The 13,865-nt window shown below is 43.2% G+C and overlaps 1 protein-coding gene across 1 annotated transcript; it reads right to left on the bottom strand.

Annotated features, from left to right (window-relative positions):
• Positions 1–3,808: 3,808 nt before the first annotated feature.
• On the bottom strand, positions 3,809–12,078 carry ccdc92ba (coiled-coil domain containing 92Ba). The gene is made up of 3 exons (XM_076143533.1): positions 11,946–12,078; positions 8,106–8,153; positions 3,809–5,711 (listed from the first exon to the last, which is right to left on the bottom strand). Exons 1-3 carry the CDS (start codon positions 12,076–12,078, stop codon positions 4,984–4,986), a joined length of 909 nt encoding a protein of 302 aa, XP_075999648.1. The 3' UTR covers positions 3,809–4,983.
• Positions 12,079–13,865: the final 1,787 nt, after the last annotated feature.

The following is a 13,865-nucleotide window of genomic DNA, read 5'->3' as shown; positions in this document are numbered from 1 at the left end:
ATACATTACAAGAAAAGCAATTTAGTAAGAGCATGACACAAAACAGGCAGCAGACTAGACAATCCTTCATTTTATTCCAGTTATGTGTACAGTAGGTCGCTATAAGAAGCTAACACAGTTTATGCGGTAATAAGTCAATAGCTTATGTTCATCCAACCACCAAATCATACAGCAACCCAGAACAAGGTACAGCTGAGTCTGTTTGCATTCTGTCGTGTGTGCTGAAAACCAGAGGGAACCACCCAGTGTGTTTATTGCTTGAGACGTATCAAACAGGATGCTTTATGGTGACACGTACGAAATGTTCCTGTAAAATGCAAACATCATTATTTCATCTGTACCTGGACCAGGACGAGACCGGGATAAGCAAAACTCACAGAGACGATGCAGCTGCTGACACGTTATTATCTTCATTATTATGAGTGTTTAGGTTATTCTATTGGCTTTTAAAATGATGGAAGACATGGATAAAATATCTACTTTCTTGCTATGTTTGAGTGATGTGAGATACACGATGGCTTTGTCTGAAATGGAACAAAAGCAAAACAGGCAGTGTGGGGTTACTGCTTTTAGCTGAAAAAGTCATGAAAAGACATCATTAAGGGATCACACCATTCCTTTCCTTGTTAATTGTAGTGGTGGGCCTCTTTGGCTCATTTGCATATTCCCTCAAGGCAGACTAACAGCTCACTAGTGTCACAGATACATACAATGTGGCTTCAGCGGAAGAAAGCAGTTGTTGTTATGTAGCTGTTGCGTAATACTAAAATGGGAGATAATGCTATGATGTGCTATGTTTGTGAAATCCTTTACGAATAGTGGATGACTGTTGACCTGCTGGATGGTGGATGATGTGGATGTGGATGTGGATGTGGATTTGTTTGGTATATGCACTCAGTCATGCTTATTGTATACGTGGAACACTTTCATTGGTTTGCAGGTCACAATGGTCAAGTCTTGGCACTCAAGTCCAAAGCCTCAAAGCTTAGACAGGCAAGTCATAAGTCAAGTCTCAATTCATCGACATTGAGTTTACTACAGTCCTTAACACTTCTCTATGTGCCATCCATCCATTTTCACTTCTTATCAGTGTCTTACGCAGCATGCTAAGCAAAGTAGCATAGCTGTTCCTCTCCCTGACTACATTCTCCTGCTCTTCCTGGGTGAGACCAAGACGTTCCCAGGCTGGATGGGATGCAAATTGTTTTTCCACTATGACATCATTTAAGTCTGTTGTGGAATACGGAAGAGGATGGAAGAACCAGTAAGTGGAGAAAACACACAAATACTGACAGTTGTTGAGGGATAGAGGTAACCTCAACAGAAACATGTCCATAATCTTACTGAATCGACAAAGAGGTACAGCGTTTCTATTCATGTGACAGCGACTGACCAATCACATCTTTGGCACCTTTGTCAAAGTGATTCACTGTTCAGGTTTCCATGTTACAGTTTTTGATCTGTGGTTTGGGGCAGCTATCAAGTCTGTAAGTCACAAGTCATTGGTATCAAAGTCAAAGTGGAGCTGCAAGTCTTGTTTTATTACATAAGTCAACAAAGTAACTTGTCAACTAGCTACCTCAAGTCAACAAATGTGTGTGTCTAAGTCATGCAACTCCACACTCTGGCTAATGGCTTCCGTCTGAGAGGGACAAGGAAATCCCTTCATATTTGCATTTTGTTTGGAAGAAAACCGGTTTGTTCGTTTCCTTTGGTGGTAGAGCAGAACAGCCTGTGCATACATTACAACTCCTCTACTGTTCTTTAACTGTAACCAAACCGTGGATCCGATTTGCTTATTCAGCAACATAAGCAGTTGCTTAAGGCCCCCATGATAGTCAGGGGCCCCCATAGAAGGTTTAAACCTGATTTTAATAGTGGCAGACATAAAAAACATCTAAATTATTCACTCGAAAGCAGTCCTTAATCATAATTTTCATACATGGGCGTGGGTCTATATTTTTTCGAATTCATTGCAAGATGACCTTTGATTTTGCAATAATCAGCATTAATGATTGAGGCTGGCACCCAGCTTATGATGTTGTGATGTAAACAATGCAAACAACATGCATGCCTCACCAGGTAATACTTCATAACTTGGTAACTATTTGGTCTAAACTGTAGTGGAATTATTTGTATCAAGTAGGTTGAGATCATTTTCATAATGATAATTGTCATTTCAAATATTTATTTATGTATTTATTTTTGATGTGTTCAGTTATATGTGGTGTGTTTAAAAAATATATTTGATGGGCAAAATCTCATAAACTCATTTTAAAATACAATGTTATTAGACAAACTAGTCTGTCCTCATTCTGTTTGACCAGGTTGGTCTCCTTAGGGCCCCTAGAACATTAGGTCCGGCCCTGCACGGATCAAGTTAAGACTCAGTAACAATCGACAAAGCCTAGAAAAATGATAATCTATTAGATATTTCATAAAAATATTAAGCAAAGCATATGAGTTTAACAATCACAAATATAAAGTTTAACAATCAGAAATCAACACCTCAAACTCCCCATTAAATCAACCAACTATACTAACTCATATATAAATATAGTCATGAGGTTATATTGCTTTACTGAGGATATACTGCTCAAACATAAAAGTGAACTTCTACCCGTTAGCTGTGAAAGGCAAAGAACGCTGCAGCTAATCATAAATTCAACACATTTACATATATAAAAATCATAAATTCAGTCTATTATAGGCTCATTTCAAACACCTGCAATTATTGACGCTACATGTTGCTCATTAAAGTAATGGCTCAAGGTTGCGCAAACGGTGATGCACTTTGTCTCTCAAAACATAAACTGTAAACCTTTACAGGCAAATATTACAAAAGTGTTTCCAAAGCAAAAGGTTATAATACTTAAGTAAAGATGTGTGTCCAGTGTCCACACTCATTATGGTGTCCATGTCTCCTGCATTATAAGACAGCAGGCTTATAAAGGAACAATAACTTCATATTCTACAGTTAAACAAACGTCATATATGCGTGTTTCATTGATGGAGATGAACGGGATGGTTTGAACCTAAAACAATTTGTCCCTGTTAAGAAACAGGCCAGTGTTTAGGAGCTGAGTGAGCAAAGTGACGAGGTCAAGAAGAAGAGAGAGCAACAACAACAAACAAATGGTCATGGAGGAGCTTGTGTTGTTATTTCCAAGCATTATTGCAGTTATTTGGAAACTGCATTGTTTTGAGGAGTTAATCATATGCAGACATGCTGCACATCACTGCTGCTGGTTGATTAACAATGGCAATTCACATACAACTGTTTTGAAAAAAAGAGTATGTCAACAGTGTGGATAAGCTAAACAGCAACTTGTGTCTCCTGCTCCTGACCTGGGATATTATTGTTTCTAGTCTGAATAGTTCTCAATGTGGCTCCAGAATCCACCACTGTGGATAAGGGCTGAGTGCTGCTAAGAGTGCTATTCGCTGATTAGACCACTAGAGGCTACCATGTGCATGTGTTTCTGATAACATATGCATGCACATGCCACACACAAAGCAAGTCTAACTATGGTGTCTCGGGTGGGCAGCACGACTGTCACCTAACCTTTATTTGACCTAAAAGAGGCACCATTCAAAGATAGATTACTATCTTCAAGCCCACAATCAATTTTCAAAGTTTGTCCATGGTTTCATCTGTGATGAGGATCGTTTCACTGCCAGTAACACAGTGAATTATATTCTGACCATTTTACAAAATGTCACTTGGTCTTTGAACCACAAAAATCTACACAATGAGTCAACTTACAGAGAAACAACCACAGAGAGTTCAGACTTGAAGGAGCTGAAGAGCACGACAGTTTGTGAAATCACCAGTTTGACTTAAAGTATTGATACTACGGTCAACATGTATTGTACGTTGTGTACTGATTTAAAGCTGTGATGAAACAGTCCATACCATTAATATGTTGTCACAAAGTTAAAGTTAAAGTTAATGAGAACCAGACAGAGTAATTACAGATACTCTACATCTGAAATGATATTTTGGTATACTGGTCACCACAGAGACAAAGTAGAGGGGCGCACAGTTTGGATTATATGTTTGCCAAAGCTGAGGATGCCAAAATGTGTCTTGTTCTTCATGAATCAAACACTTCTGTGGCGAAATCCTTTCTCTGCCTCCCAACTACTTTAGAACCTTCACAAAGAAAGGATCTGGTACGAAATTGCTTTTGATTTTCTATAATGGGATTCAGATTGGTATTTTACCTTTGAAGAAATCGACAAAAATATGAAAAAATGCCCTTTGTCATATTGATAAAGAATCACTAAAAAAACAAGCCTGTGTCCGCCTCTGGATTGGGATCTTCCCTGAGCCACACCCCACTGCACCACCATGTTTAGTTAAAATCAGTTCAGGACTCTTTGAATAATCCTGTTAACAAACAAACAAACCATCAGATGCAGAGGAAAACAGAACCTCCCGCCAAATACTGGTGCATTATTCATTCTTTCAAGGAGAAAAAAAACTTTTCACTTGTGGGACTCAAGCAGAGGCACCTGACACTTAAGATATTTTCAGCCATGACAAGAAGGTCAGGCAAACATTTGACCTCATAGTTGGATTTATGGGAGGCTTTCAAAGGTCACAGTTGGCGAGGCCAGGCCTCAAAGCAGGGCTGGCAGATGACCTAAAATGGCTTCTACAAAGGTCAAATCACCATCACCATAGGCCAAAATGGAGCTGCTCTCAAATAAGGCCCACAGTATAGAGCACATGAACCTGGTGTAAACACATTATTTATCTAATTTCCTTTAAAGTGACACTTGATCTTGCTTTGCAAGTTATTTCAGGTTATAACAAAGTCTTTAGTATTAGAAAAGTGTCTAACCTAGGTGTAATGTGGTTCAATAGCTAAAACCACTCACAATATTCAGTCAGTGAAGGTGCAGAACAACAATTAACAGCATTAACAGTCTGACAGAAGGTCATAACGTGGTTAAAATGATAGGACACAGTAGTTGCTAATCTGCCTTTGTCGGAGCAGCAGGGGGCGCTGTAGCTGCAGACATCAGTCTAGCAGCCTCATCTAGGAGCTCCATTGGTCCTTCTCCGCCTCCTTCCTCCTCATTCCCCCTCTCCAGGCCCAGTGGAGGCTGTCTCTGCGCCTGAGAATGCCTAGACCGGGCCCTGTGACGTCGGGGATGGAGGAAGAGCGCAGGGTCCGGCATGGCAGTGGGCTCTGCGGGGCCCGTCACTTTCTCTATGGGCACACATTCCCTGCCGCGCTCCACTCTCAAGTGTCCCGAGGACGACCTTGCACTCCTGCGCTTAGGTTTAACCACAGGAGAAGCAGCGGCGGGTCCGAATGGCATCTGTGGAGAGATGCAGTTCAGCTCGGCGCCATACTGAGGCCCCAGGCTGTTGGCTCTGGCGAAGAGCGCCTGCTTCTGCTGCAGCCGCTGGAGATGCAGTTTCTGCCTGGCAGCATGCAGCTGAAAGGAGAGGTACGCTGCTGCCTCAGTTTGTTTCTGCAGCTCCGTGTTTAGGATGGTGGAGCGATGGCTGCGCCGTTTCAGCTCCTCCAAGAAATGGCGCTCCTTGTCCTTGAGATTGGCTCTGAGGGCTCCGACCAAAGACCCCTTGTGACTCAGCTCCTTGCGAAGTTCTCCCAAAGTGCATTCCCGTTCAGCCAGACGGCTTTCCACCTCCCGACAGTGTTCCTCCAGGAGCTCCTCTTCCTCCTGCAACTCTGATAAACACATATAGACAAAAATTCAAAAATAAAGCACTTATACAGTTTATACACTTACGTGCTTGGGCTGCAATATACTGTATGTACATACACTGGGTGCAGTGATATAGTTAAATATATGGCTAATAAGAGAAACAGAAAAACACAAATTTATATAATCCTAATAAATTCTAATATTTAACTTCATGCATACTTCCACATCCACATTGTGACCAATCAGTGCACAGCTCATGATCGGTGGAACTCACAAGAGTCACTAGAGTCCATAATCTAATTCTTAATTAAAAGAGAATAATCAAAGTTAAAAAATATTCCCTTGATTAATGAAACCCATTTTAATTCTTCACAGAAATTAACATTCTGGTAGGAGAGAGGTTTGAGAACCGCTACTTTGACTTGAACACTGTGTGTACAGAGGCTGCAGTATGCTACACAAACTACAGACTGAATATTGTCCGACATTGCATGTTTTATCCCCAAGACAGCAAGATGAAGACATGCATCCTCCTGACCCGTCCTCTGCTGTGTGCCAAGGTCAGTCTGACCTCAGTGACCTGCTCTGGGGTTTTTTTTGCCTTTGTACTCAAACTCAGAGCTGTGCCATTCCGCTAAACCCCCCAGAGGAGCACAAGGTGCAGAGGTGCAGATGAAAGCCCTGACTCAGTGCAGAGGCCCCCGGGCTGACCCAGCGGGAGCCTGTCAGAGGAGGAGGCGTTTGCATCCACAGAAGCCAGCATTTAGCCATTGCTGGGATGTGTGGTCGAGCTTTGATAACATAACAAAACGGTCTGGCCCTGCCTGTTTGGTGTCTCCCTGTCATCACTCTGAATCATCTCTACCTGCAGTTCTCATGTCTCTCCTTTCTCATCTCTCTCTCTCTCTCTTTCTGTGTTCTCCGCGAGGGCTGCTGTGATCCTCGCAAGACCAATCAGCCTCAGCTTTACTGTCGCCCATCACCACACCCAGGCTGAGCTCATATCCTAACTATAGACTACCTAATGTGATCCTCATATGCCTTATACCTCTCTCTCTCTCTCTCTTTCTCTCTCTCTCTCTTTCTCTCTCTCTCTCTCTGTCTGTCTCTCTCTCCATGTCTGTAATTCACCGCATCCTGCCGCCACGTCCTTTCTAGACTTCTCTCTCGCTCCTGCGTTCCACCTCTTTCTGTCTCTCTCTCTCTCTTTTTTTCCCCTTGCTGTCTGTCTACTCTCGTTCTCAGCAAACTCTGTAAGTGGACACCCCCACTGGGACCACGAGGAAAAGGAGAGCAGGAAAAGAAAAAGCAGCTGGATCAATTTGTGAGGGAGGGAGGAGTACAGAGGGCTGGGCTGTATTGATGGGATCAGGGGCAAACCTGTCTTGGAAAAAGGAGATGGGTTCTAATGGCTGAGTAATGCAGCTGGGCGTGACTCCCCTGCCCCCCACAAAAACACACATACACACACACTCTCATACAGCCTGCTCTCCTTTCCTTGGTTTCTTTATCGCCCCTTAATTTACTGTGACAAAACGCTGCCTATCTCTGCATCCCTGCACCAGACGGTTCTGCAGACTTAAGCCATCAACCAAATATGTCACAGCACGCCGTGTTTGTATCGTCACAATGTGTGTGCTGCCCTCCTCCACCCGAGACCGGCGCTTCGTATTCCCTTCAGATCCTAGCCCAGGATCCTATCGACACGCGCATATGATTAACACACATATTTGTGCAAAAGGTAGATTCACTTGGTGTCCTAGCTGCTCTAGCATCTCTCCTTTATAGTGTAGATAAGTGAGGGGAAGGAGGGTGGATCTGTCCTCTGGGGGATGGGAGAGAGAGAGAGAGGGATTGGGGGGATGGAGCTGAGTGCGGTAGACACAAACAAGCCCAGATATAAACTCTACTTTGTTCTGGTTCTAAAGCAGATAAAAGAACACGAGTGCAAACACAAACCAGTTGGCCGTCTGTCTGAATACAGTATAAGGGAAAGCTGTTTGAAAAATAAAAAGGATTTATAATAATAATAATAATAGATAATGAGAAGGATTTTGAGATGAATTAAAAACTCTTTTCCTATTGTTACTAAAATCTCTGTCCCATCAGTTCTGTAGAGCCGAAAATAGAGGAGTTTCCATTAGAGCTCATGCCTCTGTTAAAGGTAAACAAGCCAAATTGTGTCTTCTTCCAATCTAAAATCTTCTCTTAATTGATCAAACACTGACAACTACAGTAATAACAGGACTGACTGAACTTTTAAAATGTATCAGCATCTGGACCAAACTGCACCTATTGACAATCTAAATGTAGAAAAAGAATGATAAATATGGTTCCACCCTGGGCTAAAACGGTGAAGAGGAGGAAGCACAGTAGAGGGGAATACGAGCATGAAGGGGAGGGTTTTGTCCACATACCCATCTGGCTCCGGCCTGCAGGCTTCACCTTCAACTCGCTGGTCAACTCTGAGACAAAAGACAAGAGAGAGAAAGTTAAAAAATGGTTTTGAGGAAGCTTTTCAGAAAGAAATGAGACAAAGATGAAATGTGTCGATAATGTACAGTGGACATTTGACAGTAACACCAACATGATACGTATGGAAAAGTCTTTTTAGTTTAAGGAAGATTCTGCTACACCTGTCTGTCTCCGATTACATCATTATATTGATCCTATCCTCTAACATTGTCTTTCATGTGTTGGTCTGCTTCCCTTTGTGTTAGCTAATGAATCCTTGACAGAGGGAGCTGAATCCAACACGAGCCTGATGGGAATCTTACAAATCACGTCTGAATCTGTCATATCCATCCTGCATAGGGGGTTTGGTCAGTAATGTCAAGCTCTACCACACACTCACACACACAGACGCTTGTCTCAGTGTCTCTTTATATTCTGTCCAGTTACTTTGTGATGCTTAGAGAAACTCTTGCAGTGAGGCTGTTTGTGTGCTGCTGCAGAGAGAATCAAAGTTGAATAAATTAAGAAATCCCTGAGGATTTGAAATGTTTTATTACAGAAAAAAGCTGACGTGTTGAACGGTTTATTCCTTTCTTCATTGTCACTGGGCAACTGGGCGGTTCAGTCTTTGCTGTAGTTTCCAGCACATTTTCACTTTCATGCATAATTTATGAAGTGAAATCTGAAGTTTTGTGTATCGGAGCTGCGGGGAGGGAAGTCCTGTTGGACTCTTAATGACTGTGTCGAGACTTTGTTCTGTGTGCGATCAGCAAGACGTATTAGCATTCTTAGCATTCAACGCTGAAATCAATATGTACTTCAGCAGAGCCACAGGCTGTGCAATTTGGGAACCCAAACAACAAATCAGCAGCATAAAAACAGCTGCAGGGAGAATCTTTACTGCACTGAGACAAAAATCAAGGGATATTTCATTAAAATCTGTGTTTTAATATTGAAGAAATCTACAAACAAACATTTTTGTATCCACCCCTGGACTTAAACGTATTCGATTCTCCACTGAGCCGTGTCTTTAGCTTGGTTCAGGACTCACACTAATCACGTCAACAAACAAACGAATGAATGAATGAATGAATAAACAAACAGATGACAGCCAAATGCAAAAACAGCCTCTTCAGCAGGGGAAACAATGAATACTTCAGCATCATCAGCATATAGGGAGAGCAGGTGGACGTCATTCTGCTATCTGAGCCAAACTAGACTTTGCAGCATGATGATGGAAACTCCCCCTTCTTTTCTCTCTCTCAGCACATTTACATACACCTTAAAACTTTGATGACATTATAATATAAGGCAATAGATTTGTTTCAAACATTATGTATGCACCATAATTAGATTGAAATGCATAAATTGGAGCATGCTTATCTTATAGAGTTGGGGTAAGATACTGTAGCTCCACATGCGTTTCCTCACTCAGTTGACCATCTTATTCTTATCTTTGCCTTAATTGCAGTGCAGATAAACACACTCTGCCTACATGTGAGGCTTTCACAGGCGTTCACTTTGCCACTGCAGTCACAGTGACACATCAGACAGACAGACAGACCTGCTGACTGCTGGTAAAGTATAAAACTGCCACTGCTTCGCTGCTGCTCACCACAGGAAGTCGGCTCAGAGAATCGTTCCTTGAAAAAGAAACATGAGTTGGGAGATAAAATCCAGGCACTCGGCACGCTGCAGCATCAAATGTGTGTAACGCTTTGTAGGTCACGCTTAGCTCCTACATCCTCACTGAGCATTCCAGGGTTTTTGTTTCATGGTTCGACCTTGATTATTGCAAACATATCTCCAACGCATGCGAGGTACAGAGCAAAAAGACCTTTGGTGATGTTTGCACACGCATCTACCTTCTTCTCCATTTTAATAACTGAGGACACAAACTGATTCAGCTTGTTAGCATTGAAGGAGATGCGAGCGCGGGCGGCTTTATGCTGATGAGAAAACAAACACAAGGAGATTCGGAACAACGGGCAGAGGTCAGCGGCACAAGAGAACAGCTGATGTGCACGACGCCACCGTCAGCTCAACCTTCCAGGCGACACATTACCAAGCTGGCAACAATCCCCCTATTACACCTGCAAACAGCTTACAACATCCCAGCCATCACCCAGAAGCTTCAACATTTAGCACATTTACATTCATCTCTGCCTGAAAACCTGACACCTGACTGACTCACTAAAAGGACCGGTTGACATCTTTCATCAGTACATTCTCTCATGATACGAATATACTGTATAAGCTGCTGTTATTGCGTATTAGGTTAAGAAGAGGAGGCGCCGTGGAGGTGTGAAGTTGTAAATTAACACATGCAGGGAAAGAACAAATGCTACTTCTCTGAGCTCAATCTGCACTAAAGGCCTGAATGAAGAAAGAATGGAGATTATACATCTAAATAAGAACAAACAGTGGAGCTGAAACACATTATTTGTCATTAGAAATATAGGTGTTGATAGTTTATCCAGATCTGCATCATATTTTACCTTGATAGCCAATCATGGGATCAATATGCCACATTTATTTCAGTCAGATTAACATTTTACTTTGATCAAAACTACAGAGAGGGAAGAGATTTTCATTTCAAGCAAAATGTCCTCCACTATGTTTCCAAATTTAAGTGTTAAGTGTTAATCTGAGGCATGTTTTTACATAGTCTCTCTTTCTCTGACACACACACACACACACACACACACACACACACACACACACACACACACACACACAGTCAAAACACTCCGCCTTATTGACCAGATGTGATTCAGCCTTGCAGTGATGGAGGAGGTCGTTTTCTACTCAACTAACCACGTTGGCTCAAAGCCAGCTGTCTCTCTCTCTCTCTCTCTCACCCAGTCTCTGTCCCTCTCTCACACACATACACAAACACACCTTCATTTTCTCCTCTCTTTCTTTGTGAGTCTTGACCATTTACTTTGCATGTGACATTAAATATATACAGTATAGTGTGTGTGTGTGTGTGTGTGTGTGTGTGTGTGTGTGTGTGTGTGTGTGTGTGTGTGTGTGTGTGTGTGTTTGTGTGTGTGTGTGTTTGTGCGCGCGTGTGAGCGTGTGCGTGTGATTACAAAGATTGATTAAATGGACTATCCATATCCATTAGGCCCCGAACGGGAACTGATGTCATCTACAGGAAACATAGCATGACATCACCATGTACTCATAGCTGCACACACATACATGACACTACAATGAGGCTGATGCGAGAATTTAAAAGATTGTCAGTTGCTTTCCTGTCGATCAACTGACAGATTAATCAATTAATCATCACCACTAAACAAATCTATATTGATCTTCAGATTACATTACTAAAAAAAGCAATAATGTGAACCAACATCCACCAAGGCCAAACGTTGCCCCTGAAGTCGCCGTAACAACAAAAAGCATTGCTGTGTACATTTGACCTTCATAACCTGACTCATTGACCTTTGCTTTGTGTTTCAACAGACCTCACGAGAAACTGCACCAACAGTTCTTTCTTTCCGGTTTTGTATCTCAGCAAAACAACAAACGCCAATGAGGTTAAGAGGTTAAGTAGGTTTTAGAGTTTTCAGACTGTGTGGACGTTAAAAATAAACGAGTCTCTGTGTTTCTAAGCTTCCAGGTGCAGCCTTAAATCCAAACTTCAAGAAGGTCAAACACCGGCTCTTCAGAGGGGAGGGGCCAAACATAGGAGGGGTGTGGACTGACACAAAACAAGCTGAGGATAAAAAGAACTAAATGAGAAATAACACACCCACACACCCTCTCTCTCTCGCTCACACACACACACAGACCTGAGCAGCGTTTCTGCAGGGACAGGATCTCCACGTGGAGGCCGCGGAGCATAGTGAGGTGCTCCTGTCTGAGGAACACGATGCTCCTCTCCACGCTGTCAACCTGCCGGGACAAACTGCTCTCACCGTCCATCGTCCAACCTGGACCGACCACAAGAGAGGAATAGGACAGACAGTATTAGTATGTCTCTCTGTCTCTAGCCCCCCCCTCTCTCTTTGTACCTCTCTCAATCTCTCAACTGTCTTTGCATTTCTCTCTCTGTGTCACCCCTCCATCCCATCCCATTCCCTCTATCCCCTCCCCCTCTTAATCTCCATCTCTCTCTCTCTCTTTCTGTCCCTCCATCTGTGTCTCCCTCTCCCCGCCTCCATCCCTCCCTCTCTCTTTCTCTACCCCCTTTCTGTATTTGTCTCTGTCTCTCTCTTCCCCTGTCTTATCTGTCTCATCTCTCTACACACTTTCTTGTCTTGTTACTTTCTGTGCATCAGAGACAGACGGGCAGACATGAAGTCCTCTGTCTGTCTCTAAGCATCATCATCATCATCGAAAGTTTGATCCTCAGCTCTTTCTCACTGTAATCGTCCCTTTGATTTTTCCCACTGTGAGTTCTGTATTGAGGTCATGTGGAAGCTATAAATAACATCTATTGATAACTAGAGAAATCGGCAGAAAATGGAGAAAAACTAAACATTTTATATTAATGAAGTCATCGGATTCTTTGCTTACCTTTGATTTGACGTTTACGTGCCAACAGTTAAGAGATCTGATTGCTTATAAACAAATCCTGGAATCCGTGCATGCTGGTTCCTGCTCCAAACCCTGGAAGCTGCATGTGACGCCGTTTGATCAGCGAAGGAGGAGGAGGAGGGGTAGGAGGAGGGGTAAGAGGAGGGGGAGGAAGAGGGGGACGGAGATGGGAGCGTAAAAATGCAACTCCCCCCCTCTGCGTGGCTCCGCGGTCCTCCGGCCAAACGCCGCTGTACATCCGCGTCGTTAACGTGGAGGATCAGAAATGTGCGCAGTCTGCGGTTAAGGTGCGCATCTTCCTCCCGCACCCACACACTGACGATGACAACAAGCCCCCGTGACTAGAACACGCGAGAGCTGCTGATTAGATTGAAATCGCGCTTATTTCCGGTGATTCGATTGTTTTGAGTCTCTTCAGCAAAACGAATCGTCCGGATCTTAAAGGTTCAGACTCCCAATGCAGCATATTAAATATTTACTATCTCACCCGGACCTGAATATTAAGCAACATAAGCAGCTGGACAGGGACCCATGGTACTTCAGATTCAGATGGTGTCAGAAATAAAAACCCTCTTAAATGTTTCTCTTGAATTCTTCTCTATACAGGCTTGTGTCTATACTTTATAAACTATTTATATTTATTTAGTCCCGGATACTCAACAATAAGGCTGCATATTAGCTCTGATGAGTGAGATGTTGTTTGGTTGGAGATGTTGGTGGGGTGGAAAAGAGGCATCAGAGAGGGAGAGTATAGTTGTGTGTGTAGAGCCTCTGGCGCCCCCTGCTGTGAATTGCGCAGACAGAACATGCGAGCGAATCAAACGATGTGAAGGAACCAATCAGAGAGCAGGGGTGATGTGATTCGCTTGAAGGATGCGTACAAAAAGAGCAAATCCTTGAGCAGAGGACAACAGCTGAACGGAGGCAGCACCAGAACCCCTATGTGCCAGGAAAAACAATGCTGATCAACATGAGTGTAAACACAAATAGGAAGAGAGTCTTTCTGAGACAGACCTGACCCCGCCCAGGGAGGGATTTCAGCACCGTGGACTGAGATAGACACAGGCTCCTGCAGTGGTTCCTAACCTGCGGCCCGCTGACCAAAGGGGGCCTCTCTGCTTCATTCACTAGGGCTGCTTTCTTGACATGAACATTCAGTGTCCACACACACA

The sequence above is a fragment of the Genypterus blacodes genome, unplaced genomic scaffold, assembly GCF_046128005.1.
Source record: "Genypterus blacodes isolate CSIRO-AG114 ecotype Tasmania unplaced genomic scaffold, CSIRO-AGI_Gbla_v1 ptg000003l_1, whole genome shotgun sequence".
Classification (NCBI taxonomy): Eukaryota; Metazoa; Chordata; class Actinopteri; order Ophidiiformes; family Ophidiidae; genus Genypterus; species Genypterus blacodes.
This window is presented reverse-complemented; position numbering and strand designations above follow the sequence as displayed.